The sequence below is a fragment of the Octopus sinensis genome, linkage group LG22, assembly GCF_006345805.1.
Source record: "Octopus sinensis linkage group LG22, ASM634580v1, whole genome shotgun sequence".
Taxonomy (NCBI): Eukaryota; Metazoa; Mollusca; class Cephalopoda; order Octopoda; family Octopodidae; genus Octopus; species Octopus sinensis.
Window position 1 is genome coordinate 25,324,079 of NC_043018.1, and position 27,178 is coordinate 25,351,256.

At 39.5% G+C, this 27,178-nt stretch overlaps 1 protein-coding gene across 3 annotated transcripts in view; it reads right to left on the bottom strand.

Annotated features, from left to right (window-relative positions):
- The window catches only part of LOC115223167 (exportin-7), a 107,061-nt gene that overhangs the window by 34,331 nt on the left and 45,552 nt on the right, over nucleotides 1–27,178 (bottom strand). For all 3 annotated transcript variants that reach the window (XM_029793596.2, XM_029793598.2, XM_029793597.2), the window contains exons 10-22: nucleotides 26,558–26,677; nucleotides 25,684–25,830; nucleotides 25,274–25,446; nucleotides 24,083–24,140; nucleotides 22,857–22,989; nucleotides 19,868–19,973; nucleotides 17,460–17,595; nucleotides 15,608–15,681; nucleotides 13,059–13,203; nucleotides 9,878–10,034; nucleotides 8,969–9,036; nucleotides 6,039–6,127; nucleotides 2,873–2,980 (exon numbers count right to left, since the gene is read on the bottom strand). In XM_029793596.2, the coding sequence (XP_029649456.1) occupies nucleotides 2,873–2,980; nucleotides 6,039–6,127; nucleotides 8,969–9,036; nucleotides 9,878–10,034; nucleotides 13,059–13,203; nucleotides 15,608–15,681; nucleotides 17,460–17,595; nucleotides 19,868–19,973; nucleotides 22,857–22,989; nucleotides 24,083–24,140; nucleotides 25,274–25,446; nucleotides 25,684–25,830; nucleotides 26,558–26,677 (1,514 nt within the window). The remainder of the gene's footprint in view (nucleotides 1–2,872; nucleotides 2,981–6,038; nucleotides 6,128–8,968; nucleotides 9,037–9,877; nucleotides 10,035–13,058; nucleotides 13,204–15,607; nucleotides 15,682–17,459; nucleotides 17,596–19,867; nucleotides 19,974–22,856; nucleotides 22,990–24,082; nucleotides 24,141–25,273; nucleotides 25,447–25,683; nucleotides 25,831–26,557; nucleotides 26,678–27,178) is intronic.

The window sequence follows — 27,178 nt, forward strand, 5'->3', positions numbered from 1 at the left end:
TGGTCTTCCATCAAACAACCTTGCTCAGACTTGTGCCTTGGAGAGGAACTTTCTAAAACTTTCTAAGTGCAATCCTATGGTCATTCATGACCAAAGGGGGTCTTTACTATTACTTGTTGCTGGTACTTATATCTATGGGTGTCTTTTCCCCAAACAGGGACATAAATAAACCAACACTGGTTGTCACATGGTGGTAGGACACACACAAGCTTCTTATCACACAGTCAACCCCTGCACCTATACATAATTAATTTTTTTTTTTTTATAAATTCAGAGATAAATACAAAACTGACAAGTTTCCATATCATATTTTCCTTTTTCTTTTCCGGTTTGATATGTGCATTGGTCAACATGGTTGACTCAATGCCACAATTGGAGAACTGTTTGAGATGACTCTTATAGAACAAATGTGTCCTGGTTGCCATGGAGGTACTTACTTCCAACCGTGTTGCAACAGACATTGTTACAAATCAAATTTTGCAAGTCTACCCTAATCCTAATTCACCACAGGTCACTAGACATAATTTTTTGGCAAAGCTAAACTTGACTGATGAACCAGTAAAGGGGAAGACTATATCAATCAGTCAGCCTGCTAGATATGGCAACCAAATATCCCTCACAGCTAAAGTATCTTTGATCAAAATCTACAGGATCAGGCTAAATAATTACAACAGTAGATAATCAACTGATTCAGAGTAAACACCTTAGACAAGACACATCACACTGTTCCCTCTCTGTTTATGTGTGTGTGTATTTATATATATATATTTTATCTTTTATTCGTTTCAGTCATTTGACAGTGGCCATGCTGGGGCACCACCTTGAAGGGTTTTAGTCGAGCAAATCATAGAGCCCAGAACTTTTTTTTTAAAGCTTGATACTCTATCAGTCTCTTGCTGAACTGCTATGTTACGGGGACACAAACACACCAACACCAATTTCAAGCAGTGCTCAGGGGACAAACACACACAAAGCCACACATATATACATAAATACATATACATACATATATACAACAGGCTTTTTCAGTTTCCTACTAAATCCACTCACAAGGCTTTGGTCAGGCCGAGGCTATAGAAGACACTTGCCCAAGGTGCCATGCAGTAGGACTGAACCCAGAACCATGTGACTAAGAAGTAAGCTTCTTACCACACAGCCAAACCTGTGCCTATATATATATATATATATATATATTCTTTTATTTATTTCAGTCATTTGACTGTGGACATGCTGGAGCACCACCTTTAGTCGAAAAAATAGATCCCAGGACTTATTTTTTTTTGTAAGCCTAGTACTTATTCTATCAGTCTCTTTTGCCAAACTGCTAAGTTATTGGTTTTCAAGTGATGGTAGGGCAACAAACAGACATAAATATATACATATTTGTACCCAAGGCTTTAGTAGAAAACACTTGCCCAAGTTGCCAAGCAGTAGGACTGAACCAAGAACTATGTGGATGGGAAGCAAGCATCTTACCACACAGCCATGCCTGCATCTCTCTCTCTCTCTCTCTCTGTATATATATATATATATATATATATATATATAAAATCATCATCACCATGATATACACATGCAAAGCATGTTTAAACCATCAAAAACGGTAGTCTCCCGTGTGTTAGAAAGACACTTCTGCAATTTCCTGCTGAACAACCTGCACGAATGATCGGTTTACAGTGATCAGATGTTAGTGCTGCACGAGCTCACCTCCTCCATCAAATCCACAATACCTGTACAGGTGCACAGTGTGCAGCACGTCACATATTAAAGTGATCACAATGAGAGACAACATGCTTTACACCGCCTGGCCTGGGAATTGAACCTATGATCACGTGAGTGCGAGTGCAACACCCAACCACTGGCCCATGCGCCCTCGCCTCTAACACTATTAGTATTATGGTTAGTAGCATACAACAAACATTATTAGAGACCTTAGCCATTTGAATCTGCAAGTATGCTTTAGCTGGGGTGATTTCATTTGAATGTACCCACTGGAGGACACAAGAGCAGGTAGCCATGTTGTTTGCTTTTTATGACTCACTAAATAACAAAAACATTGTTATTCATCATCATCGTTTAACGTCCATTCTCCATGCTAGCATGGGTTGGACGGTTCGACCGGGGTCTGGTAAGCCATGGAGGCTGCACCAGGCTCTAGTCTGATCTGGCAGAGTTTCTACGGCTGGATGCCCTTCCTAACGCCAACCACTCCGTGAGTGTGGTGGGTGTTTTTTACGTGCCACCGGCACAGGAGCCAGAGCAGGCTGGCAAACGGCCACGATCAGTTGATGCTTTTATGTGTCACTGACACGGATGCCAGTCAGGCGACGCTAGTATCTGCCACATTCGGATGGTGCCTTTTACGTGTCACCAGCATGGGTGTCTTAACTACAATTTCCATTTGAATTTTTATTTTGATGTTGACGCTGACATACTTGACTCAATAGGTCCCCTCAAGAACAGCGGGTCACTCTACGATCCAAGGTCAGCACAGCAGGCCGTCCTGCGAGCATGAACTCACTTCATCTGTCGGGTCTTCGAATCCTCAAGATTGTTATTCTCAACAATAAATACAAAAACTATGTGGCTGTCCAGTTTTGTGTCTTCCAGGGGTATAGTCAAATCGCATCACTTCCCACTAAAGTATACTTGTGGATTCAAAGGGTTAAATCAGTAAGAAACAAGGTATATTAAATTTCAGATTTATGGGGAAGAGAAAGCAACACAGGAAGAGGCATTCATGCCTTTCTCTAAAAGTATTAATAAAATGAGATAGACAGAAATTTCTTTTTCATTAAGGAAGTCTTCCTGTATCTAACATGCTACAGGACCACATTATAACAAGCACATATAATATTAAACTTATATTTACCGATTCTGAGCCAGCTCAGCCATAAGTTTTAAAACAGGCGTCGTAACAGATGGATCGTGGTACCACAGTTCAACTGCCCGATGTAATACTGGTGTGTAAGTAGGATAGCTGGTGTTAATTAAGGAGGTGATAATAACATCATTTCAATTAGCAACACTAATCACAAACACTGACCTTTGCGACAGAAGAACCTCATTAAGAAACAAATGAGTTGAGGATGAGCAGGAGTAGTTTTTTTCTTTTCTTATTCAACATCAATAAATTACTGCTAGTTGTCTGAAAGGTTGTCCAGATGTTAAAACAGAACAGAGCCGGGTCTATAGAACAATATCAGTATAGGTGGCGAGCTGGCAGAAACGTTAGCACGCCGGGCGAAATGCGTAGCTGTATTTCGTCTGTTGTTACGTTCCGAGTTCAAATTCCACCGAGGTCGACTTAGCCTTTCATCCTTTCGGGGTCGATAAATTAAGTACCAGTTACGCACTGGGGTTGATGTAATCGACTCAATCCCTTTGTCTGTCCTTGTTTGTCCCCTCTGCGTTTAGCCCATTGTGGGTAGTAAAGAAATAAATAGTTATTTAAATAATAGCTCATGTGCTTGAGCAGACTATCATCATCATCAACAACAACATTTAACATCCATTTTCCAAGCTGGCATAGGTTGACTGACTTGACAGGAACTGGCAAGGCCAGGGTTGCACCAGCTTCCATAGTCGGTTTTGGTTTGGTTTCTACAGCTGGATGCCCTTCCAACTACTTTACAGAATGTACTGGATGCTGTTTATGTGGCACTAGCAACCACACCAATGCTCATTATGTGGCACCTTGGTTTAGAACCTCAATTCTGTTGTAGTGGGAGGGTCTTATCGAGTACAGCAATGCACCACATATCTCGGTCCTCTGATTTACACTACAACACTACAGCATCTACAAGTCACAATTAGTTGTTACACCAACAGCCTTCAATTCTCAAGCAGAGCAGATTTAGATATACACAACAACAGCATCTAAATCGCAGCTAGTCATTTTAACTGACTACCCTCATGCTTAAGCAGAACAGACTTGGATCTTTTTAAAATCATCATCATTTAATGTCTGTTTTCCATGCTGGCATGGGTTGGACAGTTTGACAGGAGTTGGCAAGGCTGCGAGCTGGCAGAAACGTTAGCACGCTGGGCGAAATGCGTAGCCGTATTTCGTCTGTTGTTACGTTGTGAGTTCAAATTCTGCCAAGGTCAACTTTGCCTTTCATCCTTTCGGGGTCGATAAATTAAGTACCAGTTACGCACTGGGGTCAATGTAATTGACTTAATACCTATGTCTGTCCTTGTTTGTCCCCTCTATGTTTAGCCCCTTGTGGGTAATAAAGAAATAGGAGTTGGCAAGGCTGGAGGGCTGCCCAGGTTCCACATCTGTTATGGCATGGTTTCTACAGCTTGATGCCCCAATAGTTAATACACTAAGAGGCATGAATCCAAATCAGAGAGAGCCTGACAGGTCCACTGATGATACTTGAACTCAGCATCTACTGCTGACCAAGTGACCATACAAACACAGACGCAGAGGCTTACTGCACTTAGCCATTAGATTCTGAAACAACCTTCCAAAAACTGATTCCACAGGCTGCTGTTACAATTAGCATTCATTAGTGACTTCCAATGAAACCAATACCTGAACAGTTTACAGGTGCATTCACCTTTTGCAGCTTTGCAAACCAACACAACCTTCGTTCATACTCTTCACCTACTATCTCATTATCTTCCATCTTGTCCCTTGAAGGGGATGCCCAGATACCTTAACTCCACCACACTTTCTCTCTTTCCTGCTGGGGTAACCAAGTAGCCCTTCCACAGCATGTCCATCTTTCCAACTTTAGCCTCTCAACAACCAGCACAATGCCTTTTCCCTCAGTATTCCACCCTCACTCTGTCACGAGGTCTTGGCTTGCAAGTTATTCAGTGGCCTCACTCATGCTAGTACCCTGAAGAAAAATGTACCTGGTAAAACGGTTGGTGTTAGGAAGGGCACCCAGCCATAGAAACCAAGCAACAACAGACAGTTGGAGTCTGGACAGTTCCCTGGTAACCAGCTTCATGTCAAACTGTCCATCCCATGCCAGCATGGAAAGCAGACATTAAACAATGATGATATGATAAGGGCATCCAGCCATAGAAGCCATGCCAAAACAGACATTGTGGCCAAACACGGTCCTCTACCTCACTACTCTGCAACCTTTTTTTCACTTGTAGTACACTATTCTTTTCAAAGTTTGACAGTACACCTAAACTAAAAATGCAACTCAAAGTATAGGGACAAAATTATATTCAGGCTACACTGCAGCACACCTAGCACTGTCTCGTGACACACCAGTGTGCTGCAGAGCACTGCCCTAGCTCACCAGGTCCTGTCAAACCATTCAATGAACACCAGCATGGAATACGGATGTTAAGGCAATGATGATTATTTAAAATAAAAGACACAGCATGTATACTTGGAGTTAAAACTTTTGTTTACTCACATTTCTAATGACAGATGTGTTAGAATAAATAGAAGTGGGATCATCATCATCATTTAATGTCTGCTTTCCATGCTAGCATGGGTTGGACGATTTGACTGAGGTCTGGCGAACCAGACTCCAATCTGATCTGGCAAAGTTTCTACAGCTGGATGCCCTTCCTAATGCCAACCACTCTGAAAGTGTAGTGGGTGCTTTTACGTGCCACCAGCACAAGGGCCAGTTTGGTGGTACTGGCAATGGCCACGCCCAAATGGTGCTTTTTACGTGCCACCTGCACAGGAGCCAGTCCAGCGGCACTGGCGACGACCTCGCTTGAATGTTTCACATGCCACCAGCACAAGTGCTAGTAAGGCAACGTGGTAACGATCACGCTTGAATGGTGTGCTTAAACATACCATCGGCGCGAAGGCCAGCTTGTTGTTCTGGCAATGATCTCACTCGTATGGTACTCTTAGCGCTCCACTAGCAAGAGATGCCAGTCACTGAGTTTGATTTCGACTTTGATTTCACTTGCCTCAGCTGGTCTTCGCAATCAGGGTAAATTAAGAAAAAGATAGTAAATAATGAAAATATTTGAAAAATTAATTCTAGTACTTTGTTTCATTTCATTTAATGATAAATCAAAACAATTCAATGAAAAAAGGATACATCCAATCAAAATTCATCATATAACTAGTTTTGGTATTAAAGGCAAACGCAACACCTCGTAAATCTCGAGCCAGACCAATTAAGGACCTCTGCAATGAAAAAATAGAAAAATAATATTGAATTTTCTGGCATACAAATCAATGTAGTATACAGTGTAAACATGTAGGTCTAAACATTCAAACATTGTTATTGTCTTTTCAAATCAAGGAATTTTTGGTCCTCCCAAAATTGCTTTGGTAAATAAGTCAGCCTTACCTATTTTGGCTGTAAATTTGGGTCGGAAAACTTCACAGTGTATACCAGTAGTTCAGACAACTATTCAATAATTCTGTATAATGTTACTGCTACAATAAAAAGTACTTAGTAGTTAGAGCATCGTGTTCACAATCACAAGGTAGTGAGTTCGATTCCTGGACCGGGCTGTGTGTTGTGTTCTTCAGCAAGACACTTTATTTCACGTTGCTCCAGTTAACTCAGCTGCAGAAATGAGTTGCGATGTTACTGGTGCCAAACTGTATCGGCCCCTTTGCCTTTCCCTTGGATAACATCAGTGGCATGGAGAGGAGAGGCTGGTATGCAGGGGCAACTAGTGGTCTTCCATAAACAACCTTGCCTAGACTTAGGCCTCAGGGGGGGAACTTTCTAGGTACAATCCCATGGTCATTTATGACTGAAGGGGATCTTTACCCTATCAAGATATGAAGTTACCCTCACACAAACACGTATACTTGGCTGGTGTTAATGTTTGTAACAAAATGGACTCTGTCAGCCCTTTAGCATTTAAACTGGCCAAATCCAGCCCAAATATTTTCACTGGCCTCTCACACCTTCCTACAATGTCATTCTAAAAATAAACAACCACATCACTGAGATCTAGGCACAGGTATAATTGAGTGGTAAGGAGTTTGCTGTCCAACCACACAATTCCAGATTCGATCCCAGTGCATCGCATGTTGTGCAAGTGTCTTCTACTATAGCCTCAGGCCAACCAAAGCCTTGTGAGTGGATTTGGTTGCAAGAAGCCCGTCATGTATGCGTGTGTGTGTGTGCGTGTGTATATATATATATATATATATATTATATATAAGGGCTTAGTAAAATAAATTACTTTGCCACATACTGAACTCATTAGAAATAGCAGCTAAAGAAATTTCTTCAGCTATTTCTAATACTTAAAGAAGATCCCTCTCAGATAGTGTTTGCCTAAACTAACTCACAAAAGTATGGGGGAAAAAACATTAAAAAAATCAAGTGCAAAGGTTATTTGAGAACGTACGTTTCTAGATTAGTCAATTCGACATTTCTTTCTTCAGCTCAGAATTCCTTGAATCGGATTTGGGAACACTGAAAGTCGGGAGCATACCCTTTCGGCTTCTAATCACCTCTAGAATTCTGCTCGAACTAAAAGTGCTATCAAATTTTCTGAGCTGAAGAAAGAAATGTCGAATTGACTAATCTAGAAACGTACGTTCTCAAATAACCTTTGCACTTGATTTTTTAATGTTTTTTCCCCCATACTTTTGTGAGTTAGTTTAGGCAAACACTATCTGAGAGAGATCTTCTTTAAGTATTAGAAATAGCTGAAGAAATTTCTTTAGCTGCTATTTCTAATGAGTTCAGTATGTGGCAAAGTAATTTATTTTACTAAGCCCTTATATATAATGTAATATTTTGAATTCGCCTATAATGGTCCCTTTACATACTGAATACTTGGTGAAATTGATTAATAATTAATTAATTTTACCCTCAATTGTTGAAATTATAATTCATCTCTCTCTGCTAAATTCTGCGTTAATACATGGTGTTTGTCAATTTTAACCCACGCTGGTGGAAAGGGGAGAGCAGAAATTCTTCGCTTGCATATTCGAATTTGATAGCACTTTTAGTTCGAGCAGAATTCTAGAGGTGATTAGAAGCCGAAAGGGTATGCTCCCGACTTTCAGTGTTCCCAAATCCGATTCAAGGATTTCTGAGCTGAAGAAAGAAATGTCGAATTGACTAATCTAGAAACGTACGTTCTCAAATAACCTTTGCACTTGATTTTTTAATGTTTTTTCCCCCATACTTTTGTGAGTTAGTTTAGGCAAACACTATCTGAGAGAGATCTTCTTTAAGTATTAGAAATAGCTGAAGAAATTTCTTTAGCTGCTATTTCTAATGAGTTCAGTATGTGGCAAAGTAATTATTTTACTAAGCCCTTATATATAATGTAATATTTTGAATTCGCCTATAATGGTCCCTTTACATACTGAATACTTGGTGAAATTGATTAATAATTAATTAATTTTACCCTCAATTGTTGAAATTATATATATATATATATATACACACACATGTAAAATGTACCCACTACACTCTCAGAGTGGTTGGCATTAGGAAGGGCATCCAGCTGTAGAAACCTTCCAAATCTGATTAGAGCCTGGCACCATCACCAGTACATTTTACATGACACTTGTACCAGTGCTTTTCACCTGACACCTAAGGCATCAAATATTAGAGTGGGGGAAGTATAATAAATGAAATCAATCCCAGTATATGACTGGTACTTTAGGGGTGGTTGGTAGTTAAAAAGCTTGCTTCTCAACCATGCAGTCTTGCGTTCAGTCCCATTCTCATGGCACCTTGAGCAAATGTCTTCTACTATAGTTCCAGGCCAACCAAAGCCTTGTGAATGAATTAGGTTAAGAGAGAAACCTATAAGAAACCCATTACATATGTGTCTGTGTCTTTGCCCCCCCCCCCCCTACTTGACAACTGGTGTATGTTTGTTTACAGTCCTGTAACTTAGAGGTTAGGCAAAAGGGACTATCAGAATAAGCAGCAGGTTTTACAAAAATAAGTACTGGGGTCTCGATTTGTTTGACTAAAACCCTTCAAAGTAGTGCTGCAATCCAATGACTGTGACAAATATACGATAAAAAATATCTCACCTTAGCTTCTTCCATTTTATTTTGGGTGTTTGCATTGGCAAGCATGTTTCCGACTGCATCAAAAGCAGCTGCAAAGAATAAGGAGAAATGTAAAGTCAGAAAGGGAAAACAGAAACCCAAAGAGCAGGATCCAAATGAAAAGATTAAAAATCACACCAAGATCAACTTAACTTTGCGTCCCTTTAGGCTTGCACCAAGAAACAACACTCTAGCATTGCCTCACTGTAATGATACAACTGCAAAAGGAACAGTCTGCCAATCTAGTTGAAATCCTATGCTTGACTGACATAGAGCAGGCACCAGATGTTGCTTTCATCAGATAGAGAGAAAGAGAGAAGCCACTGTACCTCATTGTATCACACTGCTCACCTCAAACTTCTCAGCCCAGAGCAGTCACATGGCAAGGGCTGTTTCACCCCAATCTCCACCCCATGCAGGCCTGTACAGCTACAAGAGAGACTGCCCTACTGATACAGGCCGAAGCATGACTTTCCAGGGGCAAAGGCATGGTCTCGTGTGACTAACAATCCTAAGACAATGGCATATTTACAAAGTCAGAAAACAGCACAGCTCCTATGACTTTAGGAAACATTTTTTCACGCTGAGAGTTGCTGAAGCATGGAACAAACTGCCGGCATCAGTTGTTAGTTGTCGGAGCACTGCATCCTTCAAAACTTCCATGCTTTCTGAGATTCGCCAACACTACACCTGATTTTCTCCCCTCCATACACGCACAAGCATGTATCTGACTCATGCATTGTTCGCTTTCCAGACATTTGTACATTAATGCATATACCCTATATGCACTTTCTGACAAGTTGTGGTGCACCTGAGCACTGTATACAATAATTCCATTATTATTATTATTATTATGACAAGCCCTAAAGACAATATGAATAATATACTTACATGTAAGTGGTAACATAAACTGGTCAAACTTCTCTTCATCTTCACCCAGGTCTACCAGCAGTAACCTACCAAGTGCCGTGTAAAATGTGGTCCGGCACCTCATGTCTGCCATAATGTTACCGTTTGTGTTCACTCCCAGGAATGGGAAGTGGTCACTCTATGGAAAGGAGTACAGTGTTTGATCAGTGCATTTTTCATTTTTTATAACTAATTAATATACAATGACCAGAAAACTTCAACAAAACACCTCAAAGTACACCAAACATATACATTATATATATATATATATATATGGTTTTTAATGACGTTTGTATTCACACAAACACTCATACACCCACATACCCGCACATAAATATGCATGCAAACATTTATATTCATTTGTAGATGTGTACATATATACATAATATAATTTTGTACATTTGCCTTCCTCCCTTGTTGTGTGTGTGCATGTGGTGTAATATGTGTCTATGTATGTATATATGTATGTATGTATATGTATGTATATATATGTGTATGTATGTATATGTGTGTATATATATATGTATGTATGTATATGTGTGTATATATATGTGTATGTATGTATATGTATGTATATATGTATATGTATGTATATATGTATGTATATGTGTATATATATATATATATATATATATATATATGGTTTTTAATGACGTTTGTATTCACACAAACACTCATACACCCACATACCCGCACATAAATATGCATGCAAACATTTATATTCATTTGTAGATGTGTACATATATACATAATATAATTTTGTACATTTGCCTTCCTCCCTTGTTGTGTGTGTGCATGTGGTGTAATATGTGTCTATGTATGTATATATGTATGTATGTATATGTATGTATATATATGTGTATGTATGTATATGTGTGTATATATATATGTATGTATGTATATGTGTGTATATATATGTGTATGTATGTATATGTATGTATATATGTATATGTATGTATATATGTATGTATATGTGTATATATATATATATATATATATATGCATACATATACACACTCAAAAGCACACTTTCATACATGCATATACATACACGCACACACATATAACATGCTGATCTCTAATGTAATTTAAAAACGAACAGATTGAAGATCTATACCAGTGGTTCACAACTGGGCTCCACATGGCCCCTGAAGGTCCATATAAGATTATTGGGAGTCTCAAGCAAAATAGCAGATTGGGAATCTACAACAGTGTATTAAGGGTCCATGAAAAAATTTTTGCTTTACATGTATTTGTTCCAAGAAACAGCTAGGTTTCTTTCTTTAACATTTTACATAGTTCAACTAACACTGAAAGAATCATCTGTAGAAATAGTTTTTAAACATCAATTGGTTATGGGGGTACGCCAAAATAAAATAGTAATCAAAGGGGGCCATAGATAACAAAAATGGTTGAGAACCACTAATCTATAATATTATTTGGCTATGGAACAAAACCAAAGATGTAATCTGTTACACACAACATTTACATTTGACGGATATTTGTCCTCATCTTGTTTGTTGTTACCACTAACGTTTCGGCTGGTATACCCTCCAGCCTTCATCAGGTGTTTTGGGGAAATTTCGAACCTGGGTTCTTAGGCGGCGAGCTGGCAGAAACGTTAGCACGCCGGGCGAAATGCTTAGCGGTATTTTGTCTGCCGTTACGTTGTGAGTTCAAATTCTGCCGAGGTCGACTTTGCCTTTCATCCTTTCGGGTCCGATAAATTAAGTACCAGTTACGCACCGGGGCGATGTAATCGACTTAATACCTATGTCTGTCCTTGTTTGTCCTCTCTGTGTTTAGCCCCTTGTGGGTAATAAAGAAATAAGTATTTTTCAATGTTGTTGTTATTACTATTATTATTATTATTATTCAGGTCACTGAATAACAACAAACAAGATGAGGACAAATATCCATCAAATGTAAATAATGTAAATAAGCTAGGATGTTTAGGACAAATTTATGAAAATGCTTTGGGCAGGCATGTCCTGTAAATCACATGGTACACAGAGCATATATCCTGGTGTCTCTGCATCATACCTGATATATATTGTTATTCAACCACCAGAATAACTTGGGTCTTATATGAAAGGAAAGCTTTATGTTACTTAGAACATATGAAACAAACTTATGAAAACACCCCAGACAGACAAAGAGTTAAAATGGTTTTAAAGGACCATCAAGGTCGGAAGTTTAGTTTATTTTCTTTCTTGGTCTACCCCTGTGCCTCCTGCGAGTTAACTCAGCTCATCACTGCAAATTATATAAAAGTGATAGAATGGCAGAGGTTCTACAATGTAATCAGTAACACTGTCAACCAGCAAGACAGAATGGCAGGTGTTCCATGACATAGCCACTTACCAAATAGCAATTAAATCCTAACAATAGACCTGTTGTTTTATTTAAATTTATAACACTATTTACATACTCTCTTTTACTCGGTTCAGTCATTTGACTGCGGCCATGCTGGAGCACCACCTTTATTCGACTTATTCTTTGTAAGTCTAGTACTTATTCTATCGGTCTCTTTTGCCGAACCGCTAAGTTACAGGGGACATGAACACACCAGCATCGGTTGTCAAGCGATGTTGGGAGGACAAACACACACACACATATATATATATACACATACATATACACGACAGGCTTCTTTTGGTTTCTGTCTACCAAATCCACTCACAAGGCATTGGTCGGCCCGAGGCTATAGTAGAAGACACTTAACCAAAGTGTCACGCAGTGGGACTGAACCCGGAACCATGTGGTTGGCAAGCAAGGTACTTACCACACATCCACTCTTTTTATAAGTAAAATTAGTGCAGCGTTAATATTAGTTTCAACTTCTGGCATAAGACCAGCAATTTTGGGGGAGGGGGGTAAGTTGATTACATTCATAGCGACCAACCCCACCCCACGTCACCCATTCCCTGTTTAACTGGGACTTATTTTATCAACCTCAAAAGGATGAAAGACCAAGTCAACTTTGGTGGAATTTGAACTCAGAACATGATGACAGACAAAATGCTGCTTAGGAGTTTACCTGGTGCGCTAACGATTCTGCCAGCTCGCCACCTTTAGTTCAGAGTTAATATTAGAAAAGCAGAGAATAGTAGTAGTAGTAGTAGTAGCAGCAAAGTGGATTAAAAAAGCAAAAGAGACTCACTGTGTGGTTATTGAGCATGAGTTGTACGGCTTCTAATTTGACTAGTTTGCGGCCACTACTGTAACCGACTGATAACTCACTCAATAACAGAAGTGTTTTCGTGATAATTTGTTCACTCCGACCCCAATATTTCAAGTTTGTAATGCTGTAGAAACAGAAATAAGTACAATAAAAAGAAGAAAAAAAATGACAAACATAGTAAATATTATTAAATATACACAACAAACAAAACAAACTACTTCATTCTAGATTGTATCAAAGATAAAAATAGCAAATGCAACAATTTCAATTGGATCGGTTATGGTGCACGGCTCAGTGGTTATAGCATCAGGCTTACAATCATGAGGTAGTGAGTTCGATTACTGGCCTGGGCTGTATGTAGTTTTCTAGTGCAAGACACTTTATTTCACTTTGTTCCAGTTCAGTCAGCTGTAGAAATGAGTTGTGCTGTCACTGGTGCCAAGCTGTATCGGCCTTTGCCTTTCCCTTGAATAACACTGGTGGCATGAAGAGGAGAGGTTGGTATGCATGGGTATGCTGGTCTTCCATAAGAAACAATTTTGCCCGGACACAGAATGTAACAAGGCTGACCCGATGAAATACAGGTAGAACTCGTTTTTGCCAGCTCAGTGGACTGGAGCAACATGAAATAAAGTGTTTTCCTAAAGGACACAACGCACAGCTAGGAATCGAACTCATGACCTTATGACCATGAGCTGAATACCCTAACCACTAATTTATGTGCCTTCACATATATATATATATATATATATATATATATATGTATGCATAAATGTGTGTGTGTGTGTGTGTGTGTGTGTGTGTGTATATATATATATGTATCAAATGAATTAAAATAAAAAACAGAACACAAAGGATGTCGCGGTACACGTGTTTTGAGCTTTATAAAACAACTTATTCTTACATCAATGTATAATAGACATAAAAGATAGTTTAAAAGCCCTCTTCAGTTGCACCAAAGACTTGTATCACATTATGAAAGGTCTGAGAAAAAACATTTGGTATTATTTATAATGGTAGGTAAACGGAGTATCACTGAGAAAGTATGTTTGTAAATCTTCATAATCAAACAGGTGTACAGGGTATTATTGGACTCCAAAAATCCGTCCAGATCCGTTTTCTCACTCAATATAGAGTGAATATTCATTTAGGCATACATACATTTATATATATATATACTTATATACATGTATGAATACGAATATATATATATATACACATGTATAAATGTGTGTGTACATATATATATAGTCGAGGTGTACTCTGTTAAGAACGTTGGATGTGATAGCATTGAAATCAAACATTTATTTATGGAGACAGTGGTTATATATCACCTGAGGAGATACAACTGGGTCCTATTATACAGGTAAACTGCTACTTAATTTAAATCCTGTATATATGTGGATCTACACTGTATTGAAACATGTAGTGGTCATTAAACAGCTGTCGAATCATACTCCTTCCTTTTGATTTTATTTATTCTTTCCTTTTGGGAAGATAGTTTTTGTATGTGGCAGATGCTCAGGAGCAATAAACACTGAAAATGTGCAGAAAATAACTTCAGCCACATTCCAGAAAGAAAAACTAGAAGTAGTTGATAGTTTCCGTTACCTAGGTGACCAAGTCAGTAGCGGGGGAGGGTGCACTGAGGACATGCATAAGCTCGCAAGGAATGAAGCAAGTATGATCTGATGGCTGTGTAATGTCAGTGTGCATACTCGACAGAGTTTAAGTACCATGAGAAAAAAGTTGGACCTAAGAAGCATTAGATGTGGTGTGCAAGAGAGACAACTGTGCTGGTATGGTTATGTGTTGTGAATGGATGAGGACAGCTGTGTGAAAAAGTGCCAAACTGTAGCGGTTGAGGGGAACCTGTGGAAGAGGTAGACCCAAGAAGACCTGGGATGAAGTGGTGAAGCACGACCTTCGAACATTAGGCCTCACTGAGGCAATGACTAGTGACTGAGACTTTTGGAAATATGCTGTGCATGAGCAGACCCGGCAAACCAAGTGAGACCATAACCTCGTGGCCTATGCCAGGGGTGTAACCAGCCTACTTATGCATACCTTTCCTTCATTGGACACAAAACTCTGTTTGCGAAGACCTGTTGAGGCAAGTGAAATCAAAATCAAAATCAAATTCGATGACTGGCATCCGTGCTAGTGGAGCACTAAGAGCACCATCCGTGATCGTAGCCAGAGCAGTTAACTGGCTTCCGTGCCGGAGGCATGTAAAAAGTACCATTCAAACGTGCTATATGATTACAACCTCACATAGGAGATAGACCATAAGCATGGTGTGGGAATGGCATTAAACCTTTAGAAGTGTTCATGGGAGACAACCGAAGGCTGTCAGAGAATAGGGACTTCCGGTACTGGTGGTCGGGGTGAGAGATTTATATGTATACAAACGTGTATATGTATGCATTTCTGTGTGTGTACGTTATGTAATGCTGCCCACTTTGATGACATGATACCAAATACATCTACAAAATAATTAAAGTAAAATATCTTTGTTAATTGCTTACATTTTTCCTATAAAAACACTTAATACCATTGATTCGTCGCTCAACCTTAAAACTTCAGAAAGTCTTCGGTAAACCTATAAAATAAACAATAAAAACATAGGAACTAATACATAAATAAATACACACAAATCACTAAGTAGTTTCACATCTTAGAGATTATAAAACGAAATTGATTGAGAACACTGTGTAACATGATCTTTTGTCCTTGAGTAGCAATGGTTATCTCCTATTTGATTAACCTCTAGAAAGTACATAAAATGGCTAATATTTCCTTTAACCGTTACTTTTGTTACATTTATTCAAACCCAAAGAATCCCTCTCAATGCATGGCTATGATGCTTCCCCACTATTCCAGACCATGATCAGAGATGCACATACTGTCAGCCACTAAGGGACATGCGCAAGTAGTTATGGTCAAGTGACTGACAAGCAAATCTGCAGCACTGAGCAGAATATTTGCTATAGCCTATTTTTATACCAAGTCAAATATCCTACTCAGTATCACAGATTTGCTTGTCAGTTGTTTGACTGTAACCAGTTGAGCATGTCCCTTGGTGGCTGACAATATGTGCATCTCTGATCATGAGCGCGAATGGTGGGAGAGCATCATAACCATGTGTTGAGAGGAATTCTTTGGGGTTTGAATAATTCACAATCCTTAAACCTTATTTAGGAACCTTTTAAGTGGGATGAACTACATGACCTGAAGAAAATTCTAACAGGACCCCACCCCACCCCACCTGCAAGGTCATGTGCTGTTTATCTTGATATGAGATAACAATGTCACTCACATATGGTTGTGATGCATGTGCCTGATGTGCCCTTATCAGTAGTCATGATGGATATATTGGGCTTCATATATTTGTACCCTGATGTCACTTTGATGGCATGCACTGCTCTCTCAATAATAATAATAATGTTTTGAAATTTTTGGCACTAGGCTAGCAGGTTTGGGGAAGGGCTAAATCAATTAAACTGACTAGTGTTCAACTGGTATTTATTTTATTGACCCTGGTGGAATTTGAATTCAGAATGTATCACAGGTGAAATGCCACTAAGCATTTCACCTGGTGTGCTGACAACCCTGCTAACTTGCCACCTTAATGATGATGATGAGAAAAAGAATAGTAGTGATGGCTTCAAATTTTGGTACAAGGCCAGCAATTTCGGCATTTGAACTCAGAACAAAATTGGAATTAATACTGCTAAGCATTTTGTCTGGCATGGTAACAATTCTGCCAGCTCACTGCATTCCAATAATAATAATAATCATTATAATAATAAGGACAATAATGATGATGATGCTGATGATGATGATAATCCTTTTTACTGGAGGCACAGGGCCTCAGATTTGTGGGGACAGGACTAGTCAATTACATTGACCCCAGTGTTTAACTGGTACTTAATTTATCGACCCCAAAAGGATGAAAGGCAAAGTCAACCTCGGCAGAATTTGAACTCAGAATGTAGCAGTGAGCAAAATATTGCTAAACATTTCACTCAGTGTGCTAACGATTCTGCCAGCTTGCTGCCTGAATAATAATAATAATATTATCAACAACAGGCAATGTGTTGGCAGAATTGTTAGCATGCTGGGCAAAATGTTTAGCGGTATTTCGTCTGATGCTACATTCTGAGTTCAAATTCCGCCGAGGTCGACTTTGCTGTTCATCCTTTTGGGGGTCGATTAAATAAATTCCAGTTACGCACTGGGATTGATGTAATCAACTTAATCTCTTTGTCTCTCCTTGTTTGTCCCCTCTATGTTTAGCCCTTGTGGGCAATAAAGAAATAAATATTATCTACAGCAGTAATAACAATTATAACAAAAACAAAAAAAAGTATGCCTGACCTTTGAAGTTTTCTGTACCTGATCACCAACATAAATCTTCCGAAACTGTTCAAAGAAACTCAAGATGGCAAGTTCTAGTTTTTCACAACCACTCTGTTGTAAACGAGAGTCGGTGAGATTCATCAACTGCAGTACTCTGGAATCAGATTATAAACACCATCAATATTATGAAGATGCCTTTAAACAGTTACCCCCAAGCTTACAGCTTGCTGCTACATAGTTACAATACAGCCACCCACTGGAAAACAAACTGTCTAACTCTTACAATACAGCCACCCCTGGAAAACAAACTGTCTAACTCTTACAATACAGCCACCCCTGGAAAACAAATTGTTCAACTCTTAGAATACAGCCACCCCTGGAAAACAAATTGTCTAACTCAACGAATGTTCACATAACAATATGGACAATATTTATCAATGTGTTCAATATCGTTTTTTTTTTTAATCTTTTACTTGTTTCAGTTACTAGACTTCAGCTCTGCTGGAGCGCCACCGTGAAGAATTTTTAGTTGAATGAATTGACCCCAGTACTTAGGTTTACAAGTCTAGCACTTGCTCTATCAGTCTCTTTGGCCAAACCACTAAGTTACAGTGATGTAAACACACCAACGCTGGTTGTCAAATGGTATTAAGGAACAAAAACAAAGACCCCCACCACACACACACACATGATGATGATCTTTTAGCTTCCATCAAGCTAATCTATTCACAAAGTTTTGGTCAGCCAAGGCTCTAGCAGAAGACACTTGCTCATGGTTCCATGCAGTGAGACTGAACCCAGATCCATGTGGTTCAGAAGAAAGCTTCTTACCACACAGCCACACCTACACCTATAGAACATATTATAATTAACGTTAATTAAGATCATAACTTTTCACAACATTAACTTCATCTTTAGAAGCAAAACATTTGTAATAATTATTTTCATTTTACAACTTTTACCATTTCATTTTATGTGCCACAAGCACCCTTTGATAAATGGTTGGCATTAGGAAGGGCATCCAGCTATAGGAACCCTGCCACAACAGACAGTTAAGTCTGAACAGCTCCCTGCTAGCCAGCTGCATGCCAAACCATCTAACCCATGCCAGCATGGAAAGCAGACGCTAAACAACCATGATCATGAACTTCTCAGCACTAAATATGAGGTTAAGTGCAAGTGTGACAGTGTGGCTAAGAAACTTGGTTCCCAACCATGTAATCTCAGGTTCAGTCCCACTGCAGTGCACCTTAGGCAGTTGTCCTCTATTATAGCCCTGGGCCAACCAAAGTCTTGTAAATAGATTTCATACACAGAAACTGAAAAAAACTCCATCATGTGTGTGTATATAAATCTCTCTCTTTCATATATATATATATATATAAGCTCATACCCCCATAGCAGAAGTGTTGAGACCATGCCACATAAAAGCACCCATCACATTTTGTAAAGTGGTCAGCATTAGGATGGGCACCCAGCCAAATCAGTTCTGGCCAAACTATCCAACCTATGCCAACATGGACAACAGACATTAAATGATGACAAGGATGATGATGATGATTATATACATATACACAAAAACACACAAGTACATATATTTCCCGACACATCTTCACTCCATCTCTCTCACTATTGCGCTCTTCATCTTATTCACTGACTCACCCGTCTTTCTTATCAAACTGGAATATTCATGTATCTACTCTACAGCAAGACACCTATCCCTGTCCTTCTATACCTCTAATCTCTCATCATCTGGCACAAAACCACCCTTCACTATTACCCCCCCCCCCCCCATCTCGACACACACACCTCCCAGCTGAGGGGTTTTTGTCTTGCAAGCTATTTGGTGACTCTGTCAGTACTGGTGCTGGTGCCATGTAAAAAAAACACCAGTGATTGCACCATGTAAAATGCCTCCAGTGAACTCTGTAAAGTGGTTGGCGTTAGGAAGGGCATCTAGCTGTAAAAACCATGCCAAAACAGATAATGGAACCTGTTGCAGCTCTCGGCCATACCAGCTCCTATCAAACCATCCAACCCATGCCAGCAGGGAAAACAGACATTAAAGGATGATATGTGTGCAACATAAAAGTTATATATAATATAATAGATATAAATATTTACATTTTCGCACACAGATTCATACTACAGGGCAACTAGACCTGCTAGAAATGTCACCTTACACTACCTTCAAATCACACCCTACTAATTTACAAAGAACACAATGGTTAATGTAATCCTAGCTACACTATGTAAAAATAAAGATGGGATGGTTACTACTGAACTGTGAAACAAAAATGAAATTATTTACTATCAATGAAACCAAAAGAAGCAGAACAACATTAAAAGAACAAGGGGGGGGGATAGAATGGGAGGAGAGCTGGGGAAGGGGGAGAGTGTTTGTGGAGTAAAAGAAATGTACTTACCGACATACAAGCTCTCCATCCATAGCATCATGTTCATCTGTACTGGCAAACGATACCCTTCCACCCACAACAGCACCAATTATATACACTAACCATGTTAGACGGCCTGGTGGAGAAATATAAACAAGTCATTATTAAACATAGTTTAACTTTATATAAAGCACTGAGATAAAACATTTTCCAAAATTCAAAGAAGACCCGTCCCTGTATTCAGGACAGGTGCCAAGTTAAAAGTACTGGTGCCAGTGCCACACTCTGCAGAGTGGTTGGCATTAGGAAGGGCATCTAGCTGTAGAAAACATGCCAGAACAGACAATGGTCCTCGTGTGGCACCAGGACTTACCAACTCAGGTCAAACTATCCATCTCATGCCAGCATGGAAAAGGGACATATGATGATAACGATGATGACTATGATATATGTTTGAAATAAAGAAATATAAATAGACAGCTGACATTTTTACTTCATATTTCAATATTTCAACTTTTGTTTTAAAAAGACTTCATCATCATCATCGTTTAGCGTCCGCTTTCCATGCTGGCATGGGTTGGACGGTGCAACTGGGGTCTGGGAAGCCAGAAGGCTGCACCAGGCCCAGTCTGATCTGGCAATGTTTCTACGGCTGGATGCCCTTCCTAACGCCAACCACTCCATGAGTGTAGTGGGTGCTTTTTACGTGCCACCAGCACAGGTGCCAGACAAGGCTGGCAAACGGCCACGGTCGGATGGTGCTTTTTACGTGCTACCGGCACGGAGGCCAGGCGAAGCTGGCAACGGCCACGATCGGATGGTGCTTTTTCAACTTATCTCCGGTCAGCATAGTTAAATGGCCAGACGGGACTAGGACATGCAGATTGGTAGATTCAGTTTCATATTAGCCAATCACTGTTATGCAACACTTAACACTTGTCTGTTACTGATTAGGCACCTTGGACAAGTGTTTTCTTCGATAGCCCAGAGTCAACTAATGATTAGCATTAATGAATGAATTTGGTAGATGGAAACTTTCAAAAGCTTGTGGTGCATGTACTAGGGTAAAAAGTACAACTTAAATACTGGGGTTGATGACATTCACTACTCCCACTCCCCTCAAAATTGCTGGCCTTGTGCCAAAAATTGAAACCATTATTACTATAGTTACTTAAGGTGGTGAGCTAGCAGAATTGTTACCATGTCGGGCAAAATGCTTAGTGGCATTTCGTCTGCCTTTATATCCTGAGTTCAATTTCCATTAAGGTCAACTTTGCTCTTCATCCTTTTGGGGATCAATAAAATAAGCACCAGTTGATCCCTGGGGTCAATGTAATCGACTTACCCCTCACCCAAAATTGCTGGCCTTGTGCCAAAATTGGAAAACCATTATTATTACTATTATTATTTTCATCATTTCTTTGTAATACATCTGTTCTGATAATCAATGGTAAACTTGATCAGCAAACTCTCTGCAACAGTCGACAATCGACACCAAAGTGAGCTGCTACGGGTCACACTATCCCAGAGTGTGTATACATGTGACTAGGGACCACATGTGAACTTGTATTTCCACTGAAACTCTGACCAACTCTACTTGTTAGTCAGCAATTTTGAGAGAGAGAGGCTAAGACAATTACATCACCACGAGGGCTCAATTGGTTCATGTTTTATCAACCACGAAAGGATGAAAGGCAAAGTTGACTTCAGCAGAATTTGAACTCACAATGTAAAGATGGATGAAATGCCACTAAGCATTTCGCCTGAGGGTAGTTTTTCTACATGACTGGCTCCTGTCAACCGTCCTACCTATGCATGTATGGAGGATGGACATTAAATGATGATGATGATGATGATGCACTAACAATTCTGCCAGACCACCACTTTACATGTACAAGTAACATTGAATATAATTAATTTACTATATTCTTTTCTACTCTAGGCATAAGGCCCGAAATTTTGTGAGAGGGGGCCAGTCGATTAGATCAACCCCAATATGCAACTGGCACTTAATTTATCGACCCTGAAAGGATGAAAGGCAAAGTCAGCCTTGGCAGAATTTGAACTTAGAACGTAAAGACAGATGAAATGCAACTAAGCATTTTGCCTGGCATGCCAACATTTCTGCCAGATCGCCACCTTAATTAGTTTACTATATTCAGAAAGCCCAACATAATATATAGCATGTCCACTGAAGGCAGCACTGCTCATCATCACCATCAACGTCATTTAGCATCTGCTTCTCATGCTGGCATGAGTTAGATGCTTTGACTGAAACTAGTAAGCTGGGGGGGGGCTGCACCAGGTTCCAATCTGATTTGACATGCTTTTTATGGCTGGATGTCCTTCCTAACACTAACCAATCCAAGAATGTAATGGGTGCTTCTTATATGCCAGTTGCATGTCACCGACACTGGCCACAACTACAATGCCACTTGGCTTGACGGGTCTTCTCAAGCTTGGTATATCACTTGTCATTGCCTCCGTGAGGCCCATTATATGGTATACTCATTCTCTCATTAACTTGTTTCAGTCATTTGACTGTGGCCATGCTGGAGCACCGCCTTTAGTCGAGGAAATCGACCCCAGGACTTATTCTTTGTAAGCCTAGTATTTATTCTATCGTCTCTTTTGCTGAACCGCTAAGTTACGGCGACGTAAACACACCAGCATCGGTTGTCAAGTGATGTGGGGGGGAGGTGACAAACACAACACACAAACATACACACATATATATACATATATACGATGGACTTCTTTCAGTTTTCGTCTACCAATGTGGAAAGAAACAGGACAGTTAAGGTTTGCATGCAGTTTTCTTCCTCCTTTGGTTTGTTTTTGAATTAAAAATTTATCAATTAAGGTCCAGTTTCAATCCCAAACTAGCATCACTCCACTTGTGTCGCTTTTTGAGAAAGACACAAACATCAGGAAAACCTACATTCTCCTCTTTACTACCATTCCCACAGACATGACAAACGGAGAATGTAGGGAATCCGTTGTCATCTGAGCTACTCACCTTGCTGAACTGCTACTTCTACACTTTGTCCGCCAGATGAAATCAGTTCTTGGTACCGCTGAGCTGCTTCGTCAAACAGCTGCACAAGTAATGCACAGGTTTTCTCGTACTCACAACGTCCGATAGTTGATAGCTGCAATCAGAGAGAAACATGTATAATAAAACTGCACAGCCAACACCTTCAGAAATATATTCTTTTATTTTTCTATTTGTTTCAGTCATTTGACTGCAGCCAAGCTGGAGCACTGCCTTTAAAGATTTTAGTCCAACAAATTTTTTATATTTTTATTTTTATTTTTTAAGCCTAGTACTTATTCTGTTGGTTTCTTTTGCCAAACTGCTAAGTTACAGGGATGTAAACACACACAACACTGGTTGTCAAGCAATGGGGGCTGAGGGGAAGGCAAATACACACACACACACACGATGGGCTTCTTTCAGTTTCTGCCTTCCAAATCCACTCTCATGGCTTTGGTCAGCCCGAGGCACTTGCCCAAAGTGCCACACAGTGGGAGTGAACCTGTTTTTCAAGGAAAGGATCTCTTATTCTATACATATGTAAAGGCAACAAACCAGTTTATGTTTTGTTGACAGGTGATATAAAAAAACTACACCACCACTTGTAGCTTGGCGATTTTCAAAGAAACATAAATGTAAACACTTACACACACACATATAAATACACATGACAGGTTTCTTTCAGTTTCTGTTTACCTAACCACTTACAAGGCCTTGGCTAGCTGTATGTGTGTGTGTGAGAGAGAGTGAGAGAGTCCAAGTGAATGTGCATTGCATGAGCCAGCACACACAGCGTCCCCAAAGTCCATCCCCTCCTCACCATGGTGGGGACGCTGGCAACGGGTAGTGTCAGAGCTATGCCGTCGGTGAAAATCCTCCGACTGTCTGTTTCAGCAACCAGCGGCTCTTCAGTCGTTCTGTCTCTGCGTCTGCGGACAATCTGTGGCAAACAGGATGTCTCTACATGCGGGATTGTTGGGGACTGCTTGTGAAATCCACATATTCCCACAAAACTTCTTCCATGAGAAGAAGCCGACTCAACCCGCCCAGGGTGAATGTCGCCACAAGTACAAGTAAGTAAGCACACACACACAAACACTGTATGCCTAAGCATCGATTCAAACCAAACATCCATTGCTCCACTCTCATTTGCTTATCTCTATCTGCACCAGTTTAGGGAAGAAGAAATAACAAACAGACCAACTCACCTGATCTAGTTGTTGAGTTACCATCCCATTATCTTCTAAAGGATCTTCAAGGCCCTCGCTGGAATTAAAAGACAAAAATATGTCCAATTACAAGCATTTACATATTTGTGGAAAAAACAATGAAAAATGCTTTTCTCTAAAGCCTAAAAACTTAAAATCTTAAACCAAACTTTGGTCATGAATTACCATAGGATTGCACCTAGAAAGTTTACTTCTGAGGTCCAAGTCCAGGCAAAGTTGTTTATGGAAGATCAGCAGTCGTCCATGCATACTGGCCTCCCCTCTCCACACCACCAATGTTATCCATGGAAAAGGCAAAAGCTGATACAGCTTGGCACCAGTGACGTCACAATTCGTTTCTACAACTGAGTGAACTGCAGCAACATGAAATAAAGTGTCTTGCTCAAGAACACAACACACAGCCCGGTCAGGGAATCAAACTCACAACCACGCGATCATAAGCCTGATGCTCTCAGCACTGAGGCCATGTGAGTTCACCTTACACGATACACATGTACTACAACAATAAAGAAAGACTAAAACCTGAAAATCTTTAGATTACTTTAAAATCTTTAATCATAATCTTCAATTTTTTTTCTCCATCTCTGAGAAAGAAAATGCATGCAGGAGCATACACTCAATCCATAACTGATAGAATGGTCCATATGGTAAGACATGATGAACTCAACATTGTACGCTAGTAAAATATTTGACATTTATAGAGTGTGCCAACTGGTGAAAAACAATAAGCTGTATCTTCTGCCATTGGTGTAGTAAGTAATAAGTTATATTAAGTAAAAACAAATAACTACCCCTATTGGTCCAGAAAAAATTAGACATGGCTTAGATCTGGCTAAAAGATATGGTTCATCAGTCAACCTCGTTAACTATTTGTCCAATACAATTTCAGCTCAGTCAGTCGGTTAAATGAATAGCTAAATTAATTTAAGCATGAAACCCATAATTCTAAGTGAAGGGGTCAGTTGATACCATTGACCTCAGTACATGACTGCTACTTTACTTTATCAAGACCCAAAAGTATGAAAAGTAAAGTCAACTTCAGTGGGATTTGAACTCAGAAAATAAAGAACCAGAATGAATACTGCAAAGCATTCTCTTTTTTTTTTTTTTCAATACTAATGAATAATTCTGCCCATCCACCACCATCAAATAAAGAAAGAGCTATCTTACGTGAGGGCCACATGGACAGATTCCATCCTTGAGGTAATATAGGCTTTAGTGACTTCTGGTGTGTAGGTTTCTAAAAGATGAGGTTCTGAAGCTTTCACATAAGGAACTGAAGCCACCATACGCTGCCACAAACTCAATAAATAATGTATGCTGTTTGGTGCGCATTGCCACATCTGGAAAAATAGATCACAAATATTGTAAACATCAGAAAAGGACTGAGAGTCACACATCATCATCATCATCATTTAACAATTTTTCCATGCTTGCATGAGCTGTTGGCAAATTTCAGAAAAGGTTGAAAGTTTTGAAGGATATAGAGTCCTAACAGCTCACAAGTGATATCTTTATAATGACCAGAGTTGTCTGGTTTTAAAGTTGAGCAACTGAAACAGGAACAAAAAGATACTTACACGTAAACTAGTTACTGTAAATTCAGCAATGAGTTTAATAATTTCAGGATAGTTATCTACTTTTACAAGTTCCCCTAGCTGATAATTTGATTTCAAGCGGGCAAGCAACCGACAAAATTCATGGTAGTTATTAGGATGTGACAAACTCTGTAAAGAGAAAGAGAATACGATAGAAATTAAGAAATGACAAACTATGTATGGAGAAATGTAACAAGGTTTAGGTTTTTAAGGGTTGCAAAATTTGAATTTTCAAATTAAAAATGAACAGAAAAGCAAACATGTTTTTAAAAGGGCAAATATTTATCACTAAATAGTTATTGTTTCAACATCATAACTACAACACATAAATAAATTTAACAAATATGAAAGAAACTGAGAGAAAGGATAAGACAAAGACAGAATCTTTAGCATGATGGATTCTAGATTCTGTCTGGAAATATTTGTCAAGGTGCGGATGTTGATGTCTGCCTGTGGTGAGATAAACACATGGTGAGCTAGCTCTTGCACATGAGTCAGTATCATGTACAACACACACAATCAAAACTAGAGGTGAGGTCCAAAGACAAGTCTAGAGGTACTTATTTTATCAACCCCGAGAGGATGAAAGGCAGTGGAATTTGAACTCAGAACGCAAGCATTTTGCCCAGCATGGTACCAATTCTGCCAGCTCACTGCCTTAAACAAAGCCTTAATTATTACTATCTCCAATAAGGAAATCTGGTGCTTTTAGTGATGCACTTCAACAATGAACCAATGAGACAACAGGCAAAAGTACTGACAAAGCACGTGTTCTTACTTTGGTCCATAGTCTAATATGTTAGCAATCCTGGCTAAAAAGTTTTATTAATGAGGTTTCAAAGAGATGGCAACTTACCTGTGGATGTTCTAAAATGCGTCGTACACCAGCAACAAGATGATTAAGAAACTGGGCCCTTTCATCATTATTAAACAATGAACGCCGAACTGATGCAACTTGTACAAGACAAGAGAGAGCCTGTAATAGAATGAGCATATAATAAATGTAGGTGTTTGAATGTGTGTGCGAGTGCACAAGTATATGTGAATGTATGTATGTATGTTATATACAAATATACAAACAGATAGACAGACAGACAGATAGATAGACAATGAGACGGTCGCACAGAATAAAGATATAATGTGTATTTGAACATGTGTATGAGTGCACAAATATATGTAACCATATGTATGTAATGTACGTAAAGTATTGAAAGTGGTGTAAGTATGTTAGAGGGACAGGAACAGGTGTCTTGCTGAAGAGGTGAATATAGAGCTTCTCCAGCTTGAATGAGAGAGCAAGAAAGAGAGAGAGAGAGAACAGGGACAGAGGACCAGAAAGGGTCATCTTCTTCTTTAATCCCTAGCTGGTAACTGGAGGGGAACGCTGTCCTTTCAACCAATACACTGCTGTGGGTGTCACTGGATGATGGTCTCTGGTGATGATGTTATTCCATGCTTTCCAATTCATGGCACTAGC